Below are 19,176 nucleotides of genomic sequence, written 5' to 3'. Positions count from 1 at the left end.
AATCTTGGGGGAAAAAATATTTTGTTTGGATATTTTTAGGATAAAAAATATTAATTAGTCATGTACCTACAAATTTGGAATTACAAAGTAAAATTTCAGGAACAAGTTAAAATTTTAACTTACAGAAAAAAATATTTAATCACGTTAAAAAAAAATAAATCAACATTCAAATAAAAAAACATCCAAAAATGTACTTTAATAGGTAAAGAACTTGCGACAAAAACAAGAATTACAGGATAAATATGTGCTTGTTTATGATGTTTAATGTTTGAGTTTTAGATTTTTAATCACGTTGGATTTCTTTTTCTACTGATTCTAAACAACCTTTGAGTTCTGCTGCAGTCGGACGACTTACCTGCAGGAGCTCCGACAGAAAACACAGAGAACACCGACGAACATCCCGCTGGAAACGGAAAACCTCAAACTCCTCAGACGGTTCAGGCCTGAACAAAACTTTGGTTCTGAGCAGCTTCATCACAGCTGCTATTCTTGATCCGTCCAAATACTTTTAGTTCGGGTTCTGTGTCTGAAACATTCAGTGATTATTTTGGTTGTTTTCATGACATTTATTTTAGTATTTATCAGCTCCAGCAATATCCATTTATTTCAGATAATTTAGACTCATATTTTAATCAGAACCGCAGGGAAAAACTGAAGTAGTTCATGTGAAGCTGAAAGAATCAATGAGTTCTGATCCGTTTGGTGAAGGTAAATAAAAACCAACATCATCTCTAATCAGTGAAACCCAGATTCTAACTTGAAGAATCTTCACTTCCTGTCTGAAAACAATAAAACTTCTAATTTTTTATTTTTGGTGAGAAAAAAGTTTGAAGTTCTTCCTGTTGGGTTCAGAGTTAAACTGAACATTGTAAGAACCTCGACTCACAGCAACACGTTTTACAGGACGAGCAGCTCGAGATGATGGAGGAACCAAGTTTGGCTCCAAGGAATCAGAACGAGGAGGAACTGAAGAACGACAATCAAACCATGACTTTCAGGACAAGAACCCAAGCATGTTCTACAAGAATAAGGAGAAACTTTATCAGCGGAAAGCTTGCAGCTGAGTCGATCAGTTTCATCTGATATCTGTTGAGGAGACTGAGGTCCTTTGGAGTGTGCAGGACTCTGCTCAGGACATTTTATGACTCTGTGGTAGCGTCTGCTATCTTCTATGCAGTGGTCTGCTGGGGAGCAGGGAGAACTGAAAGGGACAGAAAGAGACTGAACAGAAGGTCAGGAGGAGGTTCTGTCCTGGACTGTTCCCTGGACTCCATAGAGGAGGTGGGTGAGAGGAGGATGTTGGCAAAGCTCACATCCATCATGGACAATCCCTCTCACCCACTGCATGACACTGTGGGGTCTTTAAGCAGCTCCTTCAGCAGCAGACTGAGACATCCACCCTGCAAGAAGGAACGCTATCACAGGTCCTTCATTCCATCTGCTATAAGACTTTACAACATCAGCATCACTGGCTGATGTTAACATAAACTGGACTATATCATTACCACCCCAAACCATAAAATTTGCACAGCAATTCTTGCACTGCACATCTTTGCACTTTTAAACTTTATTTATTTTAAGCCACTTTATCCTCATCTCTCACCCTTGTATATATTGTAAATATTGTTACTACTGTTCTATTGTTGTTTTGTTCATATCACTACGTCTACTGTTGCATGGGCTGCTGTGACAATGTAAATTTCCCCTGGCGTGGGGAGAAATAAAGGACTTATCTTATCTTATCTATTTCAAGTGGGACCTGCTGGAGAACCTTTAAATGAGAAACAGCTTCATGTCTGCAGATACGAAACATCATGAATGAAGAACTTCTCAACATTCATGCCTTAAATCATTTTTTTTTTCTTTTTTTTTATCAGGGATCAGTTAGAAACAACCTCTAGCTGCTGAACTATGTGATGGAACTTTTCTTCCTTTATTCAGCCACGTTTCCACTGCAGAAACTCAAGGAGAACGTTTACAGAACGTTCCATTTATCCAGCCTTTCTGTTCCAGAGTAGATCCACAGCTTCAAGTTCACTCAGTGACCAGAACAAAACCTTTAAACAGCTGGAGGTTCACCAGCTCAGCCTTCTCATCGAGCAGCTGCATGAAGTTCCGCATTGGTTCTAACAGAACAAACCACCATTGTGCTGTTTCCTACATAGAACTTCAGTTTGTTCTGAGTTCATGTTGGAAACAGAAAGGCTGAATTAATGGACCGTTCCTGTAAACGTTCATATCGAGTTCCTGCAGTGGAAATACATCTAACAAGTCCAGACTGGAGATCCAAAACGAGAAGGTTCTCTGAAAAATATTTTCAAGATCTTTGTGTAGCGGAACAGCTGTTGCTTTAGAACAAGTTGGCTGAATCAATCTGGAGGAACCTTTTAATTCCTTGTAAAAGTTCCAGACATGAAGTTCTGGAGATTTTAGAAATCTACTCTGAGCCAAACAGCTGCTGGGTTCTATACTTAAAACGGTTCTTAATCGTGAGGCCGCCGTGAAGTCGGAAGTGGAATGACGATGGAACAGATAAACGGCAGATTATTCAGAAAATAAAGTTCTCTCCATACCTTAAAAACACAAGAGCGCTGTTCACTAAACATCATGGTGGAACCAACACATTTCAAACTACAGTTCACCCAAAGAAACTCCAACCTTTAACAGCTTCTGAACATCGGAGCTCAGAATCTGAAGAGCTTCCAGGAAATGATGCTCAGAGACGTTCCAGAAGTTCAACAAAGATTTGACAATTTCATTCTTTAGCTGACAAAACAAAAAGCAGCCGCTGTTTTATTTTACAAGCAACATCAAGAAACAACAATAACATTGAGGATATTCTAAATTCCTCCCAGAGATACTTTATCAACACAAGCAGAAACTCTCTACAGGAACGTTTGGCTTTTCTGCTTGAAAAACTTGGTTTATTTATCAACTTCCAACCATTTTTATTCAATGCATCATTTAGATGGAAACAAAGCCTCGTCCTGGTTTTGGAGCTTCAGGGAAACCGTCCTGGTCCTATAAAAGTTTCAGTCCACAGACATCAGACGGATCTAAAAACAGACTCTGGAGAACAACAGGATCGGTCTAAACTAAACTAACTGGACCCTTAAACAGCAAACTACTCAGGAAATTTGTCGAAACATCTTTGACATACAAGTGCCTTTAAAATAAAACAGACTGTCATCGCACCGCCTCCTCAGCTCCTACTCAAAGTTAAAATCGTACTCAAAGTCCAGGGAGGTCATGTCTGAGGGGAGGCCCAGGGTTTCTGGGGTGATCTCCATCATCTGAGGGTCCTCCTGGCTCGGGGCTCCTGCTTCTGACTCCAGGTGTGATCCAGAGCCAGGATCAGACGTGTCCAACCCCTTTGAGTCTAAACCTGCAGAATCCAAGTCCCCTGAAACCGGCTCAGGTTCTGGTTCAGACCGATTCTGCTGCTGCTGCCGCTGCCGGGTCTGGTACCTGGTTTGGGATCGGGTTTGTCGGGCTGGCCGGGGAGCAGGGGGGGTTTTCTTGCCTCTGGTTTTGGGGCCTGGTTTGGATTCGAGTTCTGGAGCAATGTCAGGACAAGTTTCTGGCTGGGACTCAGTGTCCTGGTCCGGCCAGGGTTCAGACCGTGTTTGGATCGGAGGAGCCGGTTCAGGCCGAGACTCAGGTGCAGGTTCCGGCTCGGCAGGCTGGGTCGGTGGAGTGGTTTCCCGTGATACAGGAGTCGAGGATTGGTTTTGACGTGAAGTTTTAGCCTCAGGCTGAGATGGTGAAGTCGGCTCTGGTTGGGTGGAGGTTTTGGGTGGAGCCAGTTCAAGTGCTGAATCAGTGGTTGGCTGCAGAGACCAAACAGATGCAATCTGAATGTTTGAATCTGTCTGGGATTGTGGGCTTGGTGGGGAATTTTTAGAGTCTGGTTGTGGAGGTGTATGGACCTCAGCTGGAAGGTGGGAGTCCGTAAGAGGCTGAGCTCGTGGTTGGGATTGTGCTTTTGGAGCTTGTGGGACTGGAAGTGGACTTTTAGCAGCACTACTGTCAGCTCTAGTGTCTTTTGCTGGTTTGGTGAAGGAGGAGGGGCCTGAGTCACCGACGCTGTTGTAGAAGATGTCAAATAATTCCTGGGCTTTGGCTGCAGCCAGATTACTCTTAAGTTTCTCTGACTTCTGAGCTCCTTCGCCCAAGTTCATGAAGGGTGGAGGCTTGACGAAAACCGTGTGAGTCTGCTCGCTCTCTGGGACGCCGGGAGCTGCAACGTCAGACACTATCTTTATCATGGTTGGCTGTGCAGGCGTATCCTTTGATGGTGCAGGTGGTGCGGTGGCAGCCTGGATTGGCACAGGTTTAATTTCAGACGGTGCAGGCTTTGAATCGAGAGTAGCAGGTTTAGAAACAGGTGGAGCAGGATGAACTTTAACTGGAGCAAGACTTGACACCAGCTGCGTAAGTTTCGACTCAGATGGTGCAGGCTTTGACTCGAGTGTGGCAGGTCTGAAAACAGGTGGAGCAGGTTGAACCCCAAATGGTGCAGACATGGACACCAGCAGTGAAGGTCTAGCCTCAGATGGTGGAGGCTTTGACTCAAGTGTGACTGGTTTTGAAACTGGTGGAGCAGGTTGAACTCCAGGTGGAGCAGGTTGAACCCCAGGTGGAGCAGGTTGAACCCCAGGTGGAGCAGGTTGAACCCCAGGTGGTGCAGGTTGAACCCCAGGTGGAGCACGTTTCGATGCTGTTGGTAGAGGTCCAAGACCAAATGGCTCAGGCTTAGCAACTGGTGGGACTGGATTACTTTGTAAGAGTGCATCCTGAACATTTAGGGCCTTGGTCAGGGGATCAGGGAGGAGGGAACCCTCTTTTGGAGGAGGGCCAGGAAAACTCATGTTTTGAGGTCTAATAGAGAGAAAAGTATTGAGAGGTGCAGGTTTACCAGCCATGGTTGTTTTTCTAAGAACTGAAGCAGGTGCAGGGAGGTTTGGCCGGATCCGTCCCCGGTTGGCGCCGTTGGAAGCCCAAGGAGGAGGTCCGCTTGGCAGGCCTCCCAGCTTTAGAGCAATCTCCTTAGCAACAGCCATCGACTTTGCAAAAGAATCCTCTACCGTGGCTGGCTGCTCTTTAGCAGCTGCTTCATCCTCCTTGATGAATTCAGCAGCTACTTTCGCTGCCTCCTTTGCCAGTTGGTTCTCCTTCTTCTTCCAGGTGAACTTTGCAAATGAAGTGGTTGTGGTCACCGCTGCCGGTGCCGGTTTTCCAGATTCCAGGCTCTGCTTGCGGAGCTTTGCCCTCATGGCTGGACTGGGTCCACAGAAGATTTTGGGTGGGTCGTATGGTTTAGGTGGGGGTTCAGGCTTGCTGACCTCCAGTTTCCCTGCTGGTGTATCCGGCTCTGGCTTTTTAAAACCCTCCTTCTCCGCCTTAGGCTTCCCTTCGTCTTGTTCCCTGTCGTACTTAAATCTGTCATCATGAGGTTTTCCATATTTATTTCTGTCCTCACTGTCTCTTGGTCCATATTTGGGTCGGCCGTCGTAACAGTCATTGTCATACCTGCGGTACCGGTATCGATATTCTTCTTCTTTGCCACCCCTATACTCGTCATCCCCGTCTCTCCTGCTATATTTTCCCCTCTCATCTTCCTCTCTGTAGCGGTATTTGTCGTCCTTCTTGCTGTATTTATACTTGTCCTCCTCATCTTTCTTGCTGTAAGAAGGCTTATCCTCGTCCAGGGTCTTGTCCACTTTCTTCATCCTGTCCTCCACTTCCTCCTTCTTGGTCTTGGGTTTCTCCTTCTGAGCGCCATCGTTGTCCTCCTTCTTTTTCTCCTTTTCCTTTTTTTCCTTTTTGTGTTTGGACTTTTCCTCTTTGCCGCCTTTCTCCTCGTCATCGTCGTCGTCATGTTTGCGCTTCTTCATGCTCGCCTCTGAGGCCAGTCCAGCCTGGCGGTCCAGGTTCCTCCTCTGCTCATAGAGTGGGTTCTCATACATTTGTTTCTGGTGAGGGAAGGATCAGAACACAGAGTTAAGAAAACATGTAAACAACAACTGACCTTTGCTGCCAATCTGCTGACAAAACAGCTTTCAAAGCTCCCAGTTCAGACGTTACCGTACCAATCATTCCCACACATACATGGTAGAAACTCCTCCACCTTCTAGCAACTCAGTATCCTGATATTCATTTACTGAGGTGGAACCACAATTTAGTACTTAGACTGAAAACCCAAGTCCACCTGTGAGGGCTGGAGGGGAGGAATGAGGAATGAGTTAATGCACTTTTATTACGGGAAACCTGAGTTTGTCTGACCAGAATTATCGTTTCATAGTGTGACTTCTGCGTTCACTCACTGCCTGGGTAAGTTTGGGCACCAGAAGGTCTGTGTTACATGTCGGCACCAAAACCACTTGCTTAGGTTCAGGCATCAAAATTACTCAGTGACGTACTCAGTACGAATTATCCAAACTCTGTCACTGACGTTATCAGAGTTACTTCCTGTTTCAGTGATCAGAGCAGATGGTGAAGGTCTGAGGAGGTACTAGAAGGTGGAGCTGGTCGGAGGGTCTGCCAGCTCATTGAATAGGAGGGGACTTCCTGTTCATACCTTGTACTTTTCATTGTGAGCATGTGTCGTGACGTGCTCTTCTGCACAGATGGCGTCTCCATAAAACTCTCGACATAACAGGCAGAAGAATCCTCTGACTGGCAACAGGAACTCAGAACCTGCAGCAAAACACACAGCGGACACTTTAGAGCTTCATTTGGCGACAAAATAACCGGCCAATCATGTTTACCTGAGAGATGTCTCCATTTCCAGAACCTGTCAGGACAGGAGAAGGTTAGAGAGGAAACATCTCTCCACAGTATATGAAGAAAAAGAAGATGAAGAGCTCAGAGGTCGGGTTTCAGAGGGGAGAAGTGTTGCAGCTGCTCAGCATGAGTAAACCAGGTGTACTGAATAGCTACAGCACTTTTCCAGGTGTTGCACAGGTACGTTACATTCACTGTGAGTGGAGGATGAGACATGAAAACTAAAGACAGGAGTCTCCTCTGCAGATCGCCACCTTGTTAGCACTGTTTTCATTTAGAGACTGAGAAACTGTCGATCCACCTGGAAGCAGAAGACACTAACAAGATTCAGCGGCTCAGAGGTCACATGACTGCAACACGCTATGATTGGACGGTCTGAAGGTACAGTCCGTGTACCTTTGGCTGGTTTGGTCAGCTTCTCCTCTGAAGACACGCTCTTGGAGATTTTGTTGGGAGTGGAGGCCCAAGGTCGGTTGTAGGGGTCCAGAGTCTGCAACAGAAAGGAGACATAACGGAACAAACAGCAGGAGGACGGTCCAGGGAAGAACATTTCTGGAAAGTTCTGCTACACATGGACGTCAGAGGAGGTAGAACAATCAACAAACCTTTCGATGTGTTTTGCTGTGCAAGTGCGTGAAAAAATCAAACATGGAACCAGAGGTGACGTTACAGTTTTTGCACCAGTGGTTTCCAGCGTCATAGTATTCAAACGGCTCGGGGGGCGGAGCCACGGTGGTGGGCGGCGGCTTGTCCAGAGGCGTTCCTGATGGAAATGGAGCCACCAAGGTCTGCTGAAGGAAACAAAGACGGAGAGGGGTCAACACTGCGGCAGGCATCCACACGCTCACGACTCACTCAGTTTTTAGCTCCACAAAATGTGAAAGTCAAAGTTTCTCACCTGCGATTGGCTCCAGCATCGAAGACGCGTCCGCAAGTCGCTTTTTAACCCAACAGTAACTTCCAATTCGAGTTCAAGTTTAACCAGATTTTCTTGAGTCCCCTTAAACTTGTATCTGATTAAAGCTTAAATTCACAGCGCAGCCTGCTGGACGTCTTCAGTCATTCACTACATAAGCCAGAGTCTCAGTCTTCAGCCAAAATCAGGTTTGAATCCGATAACAGCATCTCGGTTATTAGCAGCTGATAAGCTACAAACCTGTACAATCAGAAGTTCTCCAAAGAACTGCTGTTGTTCTCTTACTAAGTTTCTTCCAACCATTTTCTTTAAATCACCTGAATGTGTAAATAAAAGGTTTAATTAAATCATAAAATGTGCATTTTTGCAAAAATAATTGAGTTTGATTCACTGAATATCGCAGCATCTAACTGTGGTTCTGTTTACATGAGAATTTGTTAGCATTAGCTTAGCTTAAACACTGCTTTCTTTCGTTGAAGCTTCAGGACTAAAACTACGCCTCGACTCCAATCTCAGGAACTCGATTAATCGTAATCAGCCACAGATCAGGATCACGGTAAATTATGTGGGTTTTAAAGTAATCGGCATTGGCACAAACATTTGACATGAAAACAAACCCAGAGGAAAAGCCTTCAGATGTTCTCCTGAGGATCACGGTCCTCGTCTGTCACAGTGCGCATTTCCTAGCTAAAGACATGCTAACAAACAGAACACAGAGTACAGCTAATCTCAGTACATGAAGTGTATCAGGTGATAAAGAAGGACTGCTACTGGATCAGGACCGTTACCGTGTTTACAGATCCTTTACAATCTGAAGCTTTTTCTTTGCTGTCCCGTTCCACTTTGCGGTTTCTTTGACTGAAAATGTGAGATTTTTAAAAAGAGTAAAGTAGAACCAGCCCTCTTCCTGCTGACATTCGATCTGAGCTGTCCTTGTTTCTCTGACTCTAGAACATGGAACAGACCCGACGGCTGACATCAAACCTCTGAACATCTGAGTGAATGGCAACGCTTCGACCCGCTTCAGCCGGTAAGATAAAACTAAAACACTGCAGCAGAAGAGTTGATAAACATCTAGAAGGAGCCTGCTCATTGGTCGATTCGTAGCTCAATGGAAGCAGATACCTCCACCTGTCCTTTCTAAGCTGTAGGTGGTCGGGTCCACCGCCGAGCCCTAGCTATGCTCTCTGACGGTAGCTCCTCCCCGTTACCTGGCCTGCAGGTGTTTGTACCTTCGTGGTGGAGCTGCTGGGGGCTCCTCTCCGCTCAGGGCTCCTCTCCGCCTCCCGTTTGACCTTTGTCGACGGCTGGTCCTCTTCGGGCAGTCTGCTGGGCCGGCGAGGCCGGTCCGACGGGCTAACGCCGAGGATCAGCGCCACCTTGTCGATCTCATTGCGTTTCTTCTCTGCGGCCTCGTGCTCCTTCCGCAGATTGGAGATCTGAGCCATGACCTCCTCCTGCAGGTGGCTGATCTCCTGCAGCAGAGGGTCTTTGTGGCCATCCTTCTCCCGACGCTTCTTCCTCAGCAGCTCACCTACAGAACCAGGAAGGAAAACAACGACTTGGTTACTGAGCACCGTAGAGATGTTCTGATCCGACCGTGGTCTGACCCTTGGTCCACGACGCTGGTGGTGGTCGGACACTATGGACCCTAACTGTGGACAATCAGCAGCATTATCAATCAATAAACAGGACAGATCACGGGGGACATTCCTTCTGTTTCAGTCCACAGACTCTTGGTCGGTTCCTCAGCCAGTTCTGATCCATCATGAGATCCAGGAACTGTGTTGGTCTCAGTTTGAGTTCTGGTTGGAGGTCATGAACCTCCTCAGGAGTCTTTGTCATGGTGCCTGTTGCTGCTAAACTCATCCAGGTCCTGGTGGTTGTAGGAGCTTCTGTAGAAACCAGACGGACTTTTGTCTTTTGTGTCTCGTTTTTGTTTTGTGTCTCATTTTGTCATTTGTGTCTCATTTTTGTTTTGTGTCTCATTTTTGTCATTTTGTGTCTCGTTCTTGTTTTGCATCTCGTTTTTGTCATCTTGTGTCTCATTTTTGTCAGTTTGTCTAATTTTTGTTGTTTTGTGTCTTGTTTTTGTCGTTTTATGCCTAATTTTTGTCATTTTTTGTTGTTGTGTCTTATTGTTTCGCTGTGGTTGGAGGTCATGAACCTCCTCATTAGTCTTTGTCATGGTGTCCGTTGCTGCTAAACTCCCACAAATGCTCTCTGCTTTAACCTCCTCTGGTCTCTACAGGATTAAACAGGAAGAGGCTCCACCTGCTGGAACAAGCAGGAACTACAGCTGATCTAGATGTTCTGACATGAGCGTTCCTCATCTCATCTGTGTCCACTGAGCTCCATGTGTTCCAACTTCAGTGATTGTTGATTGATAATGCTGCTTTTTAGCATCCAGGTCCAGACGGTGGTCTCCTAAGCTGGAGCCCTGGTCAGGTTTAGATGGACATCACTTCATAAACACAACGATGACCACAGACCGGAGAACAGGCTGAGGTTCTGCCTGGTTCTGATGATGTGGTCTGAACTCACCCTGCTGCTTCCGGAGTCTCTCCAGCTCCTTCATCAGATACTCCTTCTTCTTCATGCGGATCTCTCTCTCCTGCTTCAGCTTCTCCCTCTCCTCCAGAACCTGAACAGAACCACAGACCAACGTTCACAGTCCGCTCTGCTAGATTATGGACAGAGTATCTGGAAGGAGATTGGATTAGTTTGAGTAAATGTTTGACAGAAAGTCCTAAACTCTGATTTCAGCTTCTGTCCTCTGAACAGGAGCTCTCTGGACTAAACTCAAAATGATCTGATTAAGATGTGAATTATCAGATAGAAAACCTGAACCAGCTGTTTGTAACAGTTTCCTGAGATCTTAGAGACCAAACAGCTGATTAATTCATCAGACTGATGTTCTAGAGAAGTTCCTGGACCTTTTGTTTCTGGCTTTCATTGTTCTGCTCCTCAGAAACTCTGCTGGATTTACAGTTTCCCTTCAGTCCGTCTGGAGCTGAACCTGCAGAAACAACCAACGGATCATTTAATCCACAACAAACACTCAACACAACATATATGTATATACACTAGGGCTGCCACAAACGACGCGTCGATGAATCGCCTGAGCACGATACGTCATCAAAAGCGGACGTAAGCGCGCAATGCAACAGAAATCACCGTCCGAGTGGAGCGTGGAACATGCACGGACATCCGCGCTGTATCGTGCATATATAGTATATGCGTATATTATATACGCACAATACAGCGTGGACATCCGCGTTTACGATACAGCGCGGACATCCGCGCCGCTTCGTGCATATACTATATATGCACGATACAGCGCGGATGTCCATGCGTGTTCCGCGCTCCACTCGGACGGTGATTTCTGTTGCATTGCGCGCTCACTTCCGCTTTTGATGACGTATCGTGCTCAGGCGATTCGTCGACGTGTCGTTTGTGGCAGCCTTAATATACACACATATATATATACACACATATACACACATCAGAGTTCAACTAAAAACCAACAGAAACCAACACAGTCCACCCAGAAACTCAGACTACATGTGGGATACAGTAGGACATATGATTAACATGACAAAATGACTAAATGACAGTTCTTATTATAATAAAGTGATTAACTGACAGTTATTAATTTAACAAAGTGATTAAATGACAGTTATTAATATAATAAAGTGGTTAAATGACAGTTATTAATATAATAAAGTGATTAATGACATTTATTAATATAATAAAGTGATTAATGACAGTTATAGTTCAGTGTATCAGATTTAAAGCTCTTATTGTGATGATCCTGTAAACATGGCTGACCTGTGGCCCCGGGCCCCGGCTCCCTGCTGTAGGTCTGTTTGAAGGGGGCAGTGGGGGGGAAGTCCTCGGCGGCGTGGTGGGGCAGGTTCATGTTAGGAGGTGGGTACATGGGGGGCCACTGCTGGGGCACGTAGGGCAGGAAGTTGGCGTACTGACCGAAGGGCGGTGGGGGGAAGTTGGGGGGCATCAAGCCGTGTGAGGGGGGGTATGTGGGGATGGGCACGCCCTGGTGGGGGGGCGGGGGGTCGGCGGTTGGAGGTGGCGGCGCGGCGGCCTTACTGTCGCTGTCATCTTTGGGCGTTTTAGGTGCTTTGGGCAGAGCCGAGCTCTTCCTGCGGTCGCCGTCGTCGCTGCTCCAGCAGCCGCTGCGACTCCTGCTGCTGCTGCTGCTGGAGCTGCGGCTACGCCTCCTGCGGCTACCGGACGAGCTACCGGACGAGTACCGGCGGCGGCGCGTGGGCGTCTTGGGAGGCGGCTTGCTCCCGTGGAGACGCTCTTTGGTTCTGGCCGCCATTTTGCTGATCTCGGTCACACCCAGGTCCAGGCCGATGGTCTTCAGCAGGTCCTGGATCTTCTCGTACTCCTCCAGGGCCTGCCGTTCGCTCTCCTCCAGAGGCTCCGTCCCTGGAGGGAAGGCAGGATTGGACACCTGCACCGTGACGTTCTGGTCCGGGCCGACGGCGGGTCGGTACCTCACATCCACCTCAGTGGTTGGGGGCGGGGCCTGAAGGTGTGTGGAGGTCCCCGGAGAGCGACCGTATGCTGGTCCGACGGCAGCCTTCTGCGGCGGGTAGTCTCCGTACAGTGTCTCCTCCGTCACCTCCCCGTACAGGTCCAGGCTGTGGTGTCGGACCGGCTCTGGCGCCGGAGGTTTGGGTTCCTCCGAGTCTCCGTACAGGAACTTCTCCTCGTCGTCGATGTCGTCCGCCGGCTTCTCCAGAGGCTTTCCGGCTGGACCCGCCACGCCCAGCAGGCTGAGGATCTCCTTGATCTCGGCGTCCAGGCTGGCACGCTGGGACATCTCTGGGTCGGACCGCAGCTCTGACAGCATGGAGGCCATGGCGCGAGGGTCGGTGGTTTTAATGGCCTGCAGCAGCTGCTCGGCGACATGCGACATGCTGGCGTCGCAGCTCTGCAACACAAACACGCAGGTTTCTGTTAGTGCGACAGATCTGAGGCCAGCTGATCAAAACCTAACAGCAGGTTTGTGTTGACAGGATCCGACTCTTTATTCCCTACTCAAAGGGTTTCACAAACATGTTTTGGTCGACTGCTCATGAGGTAGACGTGTTGGTTCACTTTTAAAAGCAGGAACCAAAGAAATCACAAGGCAAGTTTTTGTCCAATCAGCTGCCGGTATACTGCGACATCCAGTAATAATCTACAAATGCTCCTGTAGACACAAACCCTCGCTGTTTATGAAGAATGAAGCCTGCATTTACTCCTACGATTAAACGGTGGAACATTTCAGGTCATTAAACAGAACAGGAGTGTTAGTCATGGTGCCCCCTGCTGCTAAACTCATCCAGGTTCTGGTGGTTGTAGGAGCTTCTGTAGAAACCTGTCGGACTTCTTTGGAAGTTGTTCTAGAAACATCTTCCAGAGAAGTCCGGCTGGTTTCTCCTAAAGCTCCCACAGTTAAAATGTGGAACATTTCAGGTCATTAAATAGAACAGGAGTCTTTATCATGGTGCCCCCTGCTGCTAAACTCATCCACGTCCTGGAGATTCTAGGAGCTTCAGGAGAAACCAGTCAGACTTCTTTGGAAGTTGTTCTAGAAACATCTTCCAGAGAAGTCCAGCTGGTTTCTCCTAAAGCTCCCACAGTTAAAATGTGGAACATTTCAGGTCATTAAGTAGAACAGGAGTCTTTGTCATGATGCCCGTTGCTGCTAAACTCCCACAATGCTCTCTGCTTTCACCTCCTCTGGTCTCTACAGGACTAAAGAGGAAGAGCTGCCCCTGGTGGAACAACCAGGAACTACAACTGATCTACATGTTCTGACATCATGACCTTGTTCTTCTCCATGACTGGCTGATATAGCTCTGCCTGGTGAAATGATAGTGGACTAATCAGACGTACCCTGACGGGCGGTGAGTCCTCGCTGCGTTTCTTCAGGATGGACTTGGTCGGTTGACTCAGCATCTCCTCCAGCTCTTTCCGCCGTCGAGCCATCTGCAGCTCCTTGAAGTCTTTGCTGCATTTCTTGTCGCTGCGGCTGCTGGAGCTGCTGCTGCTGCTTCGTCGGCGGCTTTTGCTGCGACTCCTCTGCTGGATCTTACTGTGGCCGTGGCTGTCCGCCTTGCTGTAGCTCCGCCCACGGCTCCTCCCCCTGCTCCTCCCTCTGGACCTGGACCTGGACCTGCTGCAGGGCCGGCTCTTGCTCCGCCCCCTGCTCTTGGCGCGGTTCCGGTCCGGACTGCGGCTCTGGCTGCGGGGCTGGCTCTTGCTCCGCCCCCTGCTCTTGGCCCGACTGTGACCCGGACTCCGGTCTCGGCTGCGGCTGCGAGGTCGGCTCCGCCCCCTGCTCCGGCTGCGCTCATAGTCGGGTCGAGGAGGGTAGTCCCTGTAGGGATAGAGGGACCCACTGAGCATGTGCAGTTCCAACACTGGTTCTACTCAGTGTTTCTAGGAGTGGGGGTGCAGAGGCATGACAGGGGAAATGACTGGCAGGAAAACCTACGTCTACATGGAACCAATCAGCTGAACTACTGTTTAATGTTGGCCTAGTTTTTGGCTGTTTCCGAGCACCAGGTATGCATGTCTGTTCGTATCTGACCCTACCTAACCCTATGTACCTGACCCTACCTAATCCTACGTACCTGACAGTACAGACTCCTGAGAACAGGAGAATGCATCGCTAACGTCTAATTAGAAAACCAACATACTTGATGATGTCACCACCTCGGCCGCTCTACTCCAATGTTTTTTACCAGGGGTGTCAAACACGCAGCCCAGGGGCCAAAACGGGCCCTCCAGAGGGTCCATTTGGGCCGGGACAACTGTACAAAGTGTAAAAATCACAGAGAAGACGTTAACTGGTAGCCGTACATTTGTAAAATTGTAAATTATAAATAATTTCTAGACCATGACAAGTGGTTCAGATCCTCCAGTGAATCCTCTCTGGTTCAGTTCCAGATGACTCAATGTTGTGTTCCTTTGTATACACTCTATGATCTGGAAGGTGTAATGTGGAAATGATTAACTGAGACTGAATGTTGCTGAAATTGAATTCATTTTTCTTCAGAAATTTCAGGTTGTTCATGATGTTTAGCAAAAAGATAATTTCTTAAATGTGAACAGTTTGCACTAAAACAAAGGAACCATGAGGAGTTGTGGTTCTTTAGAGGTTATTATGCTGTGGTTTTACTGGAGATCAGACTGAAGTGAAACTGGACTAAGATGAGTTTGACTCTCCTGATCTTTACCGTGAAAAATAACTCAATGGAATCAGATATAATAATGCAGCTCTGTTCACGTTTTAATAGAAAAGCAGTTTTTATATATTTATAGACTTTGTATGAAGTTATTGGGGGGCGTGGAGGTTTTCGTCCTCTGGAGGGGGACCTGACTGAACCAGTCTGAGTTCGAGCAGAACGTCCAGATCCCAGATCTGATCATTTTCAGGCTGATTCTGGTGCAGATGAACTCCAGTCATCTACAGTTAGAACTTGACAAACACATTTATTTATGATCTTTATTGTATTTTGACAGGTTCTCTGTCATTCTTACTTTGATCATTAAATCTAAAATAATTATAAAAAAAATTCTAATCAGTTTGTCTCCAGCATCATGTAATCAAACACATTTAAATATTATTGATTACCGTTCTATCTCCAGTGAAACATGAAATAATATCTGACATTTAACACCTGAATAAATTCTGCAGTCAGATCCTGAAAGTGTTAATGAAGAACTGATATTAAACATTAAAACATGGGCGCACCTGTCGTGGTGGCGTGAGGGGGTGGAGCCTGCAGGTGTGGTCAGTTCGTTGCCCACGGTGATGACCAGGTTGTGGTCGAGAATGGGAGGAGAAGCAGACCTCTGGAACAGAAACAGTCAGAGGAGGTTTAATTTAACCACAGGAAACTCATTTTACCTGCAGATGGTGGAAGTTTATCTAGAGATTAATTAATTATTATTAATAATAATAATAATAATAATAATAATAATAATAATAATAATAATAATAATAACAATAATGATAATAATCTGCAGATGGTGGAGGTTTACATAGAGACTAAAAATAATAACAATAGAGGTTTATTTTACAGATTTAAATACAACCATTTATTAAACTATTAAAACAAAAAGGTCATCTGCTAAAATCACACTGAGGCTCCTGAACGCACCACCATTAATAAACCAGAACACACAATGAACTGGTTCTACTGGGAACAAACTGGGATCAGAGAAAAACAAGACTTTAAAGGAAAAGTTTCTGCTGGTTCCAACAAAAACTGAATCTGATCCTTAAAAAGAGAAAAATCCAACTAGATTTATTTACCAACAAACTGCTGTTTAACCCAGAGGTCTGGACAGAACCTGTTCACAGCTGAGATATACACCAACGCTAACTGGTTAGCTGCTGTTAGCTGGTGCTAGCTGCTGTTAGCTGCTGTTAGCTGGTGCTAGCTGCTGTTAGCTGCTGGATTTTATTTACCAACAAACTGTTGTTTAAGCCAGAGGTCTGGATAGAACCTGTTCACAGGTTAGATATACATCACCGCCAATCGGTGAGCTGCTGTTAGCTGCTGTTACCTGCTGCTGTTAGCTACTGGATTTTATTTACCAACAGAAATACAATAGAAATACACCAATGCTAACTGGTTAGCTACTGTAAGCTGCTGTTAGCTGCTGGATTTTATTTACCAACAAACTGTTGTTTAATCCAGAGGTCTGGATAGAACCTGTTCACAGCTGAGATATACACCAACGCTAACCGGTTAGCTGCTGTTAGCTTGTGCTAGCTGCTGTTAGCTACTGTTAGCTGCTGTTAGCTACTGTTAGCTGCTGTTAGCTACTGATTTTATTTACCAACAAACTGTTGTTTAACCCGGAGGTCTGGACAGAACCTATTCACAGCTGAGATAGAAATACAGGAACACTAACCTGTTAACTGCTGTTAGCTGGTGATAGCTACTGTTAGTTGCTGTTAGCTGCTGTTATCTACTGGATTTCATTTACCAACAAACTGTTGTTTAACCCAGAGGTCTGGATAGAACCAGTTCACAGCTGAGATATACACCACCGCTAACCGGTTAGTTGCTGTTAGCTGGTGCTAGCTACTGGATTTTATTTACCAACAAATTGTTGTTTAACCCGGAGGTCTGGATAGAGCCTGTTCACGGCTGAGATAGAAATATACCAACGCTAACCGGTTAGCTACTGTTAGCTGGTGCGAGCTGCAGTTAACTACTGTTAGCTGCTGACAGCTGTTGTTAGCTACTGATAGCTGCTACTAGCTGGTTTTAGCTACTGTTATCTGCTTATAGCTGTTGTTACCTGCCGTTAGCTGTTGTTAGCTATTGTTAACTGCTGATAGCTGTTGTTAACTTCTGTTAGCTGTTGTTAGCTGCTGATACCTGCTGTTAGCTGGTTTTAGCTACTGTTAGCTGCTGATAGCTGCTGTTAGCTGCTTTAGCTACTGTTAGCTGCTGATAGCTGTTGTTAGCTATTGTTAGCTGCTGATAGCTGTTGTTAACTTCTGTTAGCTGCTGACAGCTGCGGTTAGCTGCTGTTAACTTCTGTTAGCTGCTGATAGCTGCTGTTAGCTGGTTTTAGCTACTGTAAGCTGGTGACAGCTGTTGTTAGCTATTGTTAGCTGCTGATAGCTGTTGTTAACTTGTTAGCTGCTGATAGCTGTTGTTAACTTCTGTTAGCTGTTGTTAGCTGCTGATAGCTGCTGTTAGCTGGTTTTAGCTACTGTAAGCTGCTGATAGCTGTTGTTAGCTATTGTTAGCTGCTGATAGCTGTTGTTAACTTGTTAGCTGCTGATAGCTGTTGTTAATTTCTGTTAGCTGTTGTTAGCTGCTGATAGCAGCTGTTAGCTGTTGTTAACTTCTGTTAGCAGTCGTTAGCTGCTGATAGCTGCTGTTAGCTGGTTTTAGCTACTGTTAGTTGCTGATAGCTGTTGTTGGCTATTGTTAGCTGCTGATAGCTGTTGTTAACTTCTGTTAGCTGCTGTTAGCTGTTGTTAACTTCTGTTAGCGGTTGTTAGCTGCTGTTAGCTCGTTTTAGCTGCTGTTAGCTAGTTTTAGCTACTGTTAGTTGCTGATAGCTGTTGTTAGCTATTGTTAGTTGCTGATAGCTGTTGTTAACTCCCGTTAAATGCTGATAGCTGCTGTTAACTGGTGTTAGCTAGCAGCCTGTATCCATGAAGGTTCAGATGTTGGATCTCATTTAGTTCTACCGGTTCTACTGCTGGTTAACCGGATATAGAACCGTTCTACTGCTGGTTGACCGGGTATAGAACTGTTCTACCAGTGACTGCTGGTCAACCCAGCATAGAACCGTTCTACCGGTAACTGACTGCTGGTTAACCGGGTACAGAACCATTCTACCAGTAACTGACTGATGGTTAACCGGGTATAGAACGGTTCTACCGGTAACTACCTGCTGGTTCACCGGGTATATAACCGTTCTACCGGTAACTGACCGGTGGTTAAGTATTTCTCTCCGGTAAACAAACAGCAGGCCTCCTTAAACTAGCAGCTTTCTGAACGGAGTCTGGTTCCAGTCCTCCAGATCTCCAGGCTCCACCGGGGCGGCTGACATATCTGAACGCCGCTGCTGCCTCCTCCTGCGTTGTGAGAGCTGAGCTAACCCCGCGGTGTTCAGGTTCTCTCACCTCTCTCGGCGGCCCTCCGGCCCGGTACTCTCCACCGTGGCTCGGGGAAGGGTACCTCCTCCGCGACGGGGAGCGGCGGTGGGAGTCCGGGGGTCCGTGGTCGTGGTAGCTGGGGTGGTAGGGGGGCCTGGGCCGGCTCCGGTCGTCCCGGTACCCCGGTGCCGGGTAAGGCCTCGGCGGGCCGCGGCCTTCGAACGGCGGCGGGTAGCCTCCTCTCGGTCGAGGCCGTCCGCGGTACATCTCTCCCCGCGGAGGCTCTCCGGTTGCCCGCGGTCACGCTGCGGATGTTCGGCAGTGGATGCAGCAGGAGGTTCACTCCGTGGTTCGGCTGATCAGCAGGAATCGATCTGGTATCGACCAGAAATGATCAGAAAGTTTGATTCCCGCTGCAGCGCTCAGACCTGCCGCTTCTTCTGCTGCTGGAAACACGCAGCGCTGGGAGCGGCTGCCCCCACAGGACGGACCGGGAACTGCAGCGGGTCTGCACTTTGGATCTTTGTTTTAATGTTTTTCTCTGATTTCTGATGTTGAAAGAAAACCTCCTGTTGGCTTTTAGTAAACTCTGAAAGTTATTCTTCTTATTATTATTGCAGTAGAACAAATGGAAACGTCCCGGTAAACTTTAATGTTCAAACATCAGAGATCAGAAAAATAAAGTTCTACAGAAAATCTACAAATAAAAAGAATAAATCAGTTCTGTTCTACAGACCGCTGAGATCCAAATCATTTCAACAAAACAACCAACTGGAAAAATCTGGTCCACCGCTTTATTTATCTATAGATTTATTTA

General features: G+C 46.8%; 1 protein-coding gene across 2 annotated transcripts; it reads right to left on the bottom strand.

The window, feature by feature from the left end:
• Positions 1 to 2,734: 2,734 nt before the first annotated feature.
• On the bottom strand, positions 2,735 to 18,821 carry znf318 (zinc finger protein 318). 2 transcript variants are annotated; one of them, XM_055018865.1, is made up of 11 exons: positions 18,387 to 18,821; positions 15,480 to 15,580; positions 13,616 to 14,099; positions 11,534 to 12,665; positions 10,639 to 10,721; positions 10,247 to 10,346; positions 8,935 to 9,236; positions 7,392 to 7,577; positions 7,183 to 7,276; positions 6,581 to 6,699; positions 2,735 to 5,975 (listed from the first exon to the last, which is right to left on the bottom strand). In XM_055018865.1, exons 1-11 carry the CDS (start codon positions 18,624 to 18,626, stop codon positions 3,210 to 3,212), a joined length of 5,607 nt encoding a protein of 1,868 aa, XP_054874840.1. In that variant the 5' UTR covers positions 18,627 to 18,821; the 3' UTR covers positions 2,735 to 3,209. The 2 variants fall into 2 exon arrangements, with proteins under 2 accessions (XP_054874840.1, XP_054874841.1); XM_055018866.1 differs by having other exon boundaries at positions 7,392 to 7,574.
• Between the last annotated feature and the right edge of the window lie 355 nt (positions 18,822 to 19,176).

The sequence above is a fragment of the Amphiprion ocellaris genome, chromosome 16 (assembly GCF_022539595.1).
Source record: "Amphiprion ocellaris isolate individual 3 ecotype Okinawa chromosome 16, ASM2253959v1, whole genome shotgun sequence".
In the NCBI taxonomy this organism is placed as follows: domain Eukaryota; kingdom Metazoa; phylum Chordata; class Actinopteri; family Pomacentridae; genus Amphiprion; species Amphiprion ocellaris.
The sequence above is the reverse complement of the archived record's forward strand: the minus strand, read 5'-3'. Positions and strand labels throughout refer to the sequence as shown.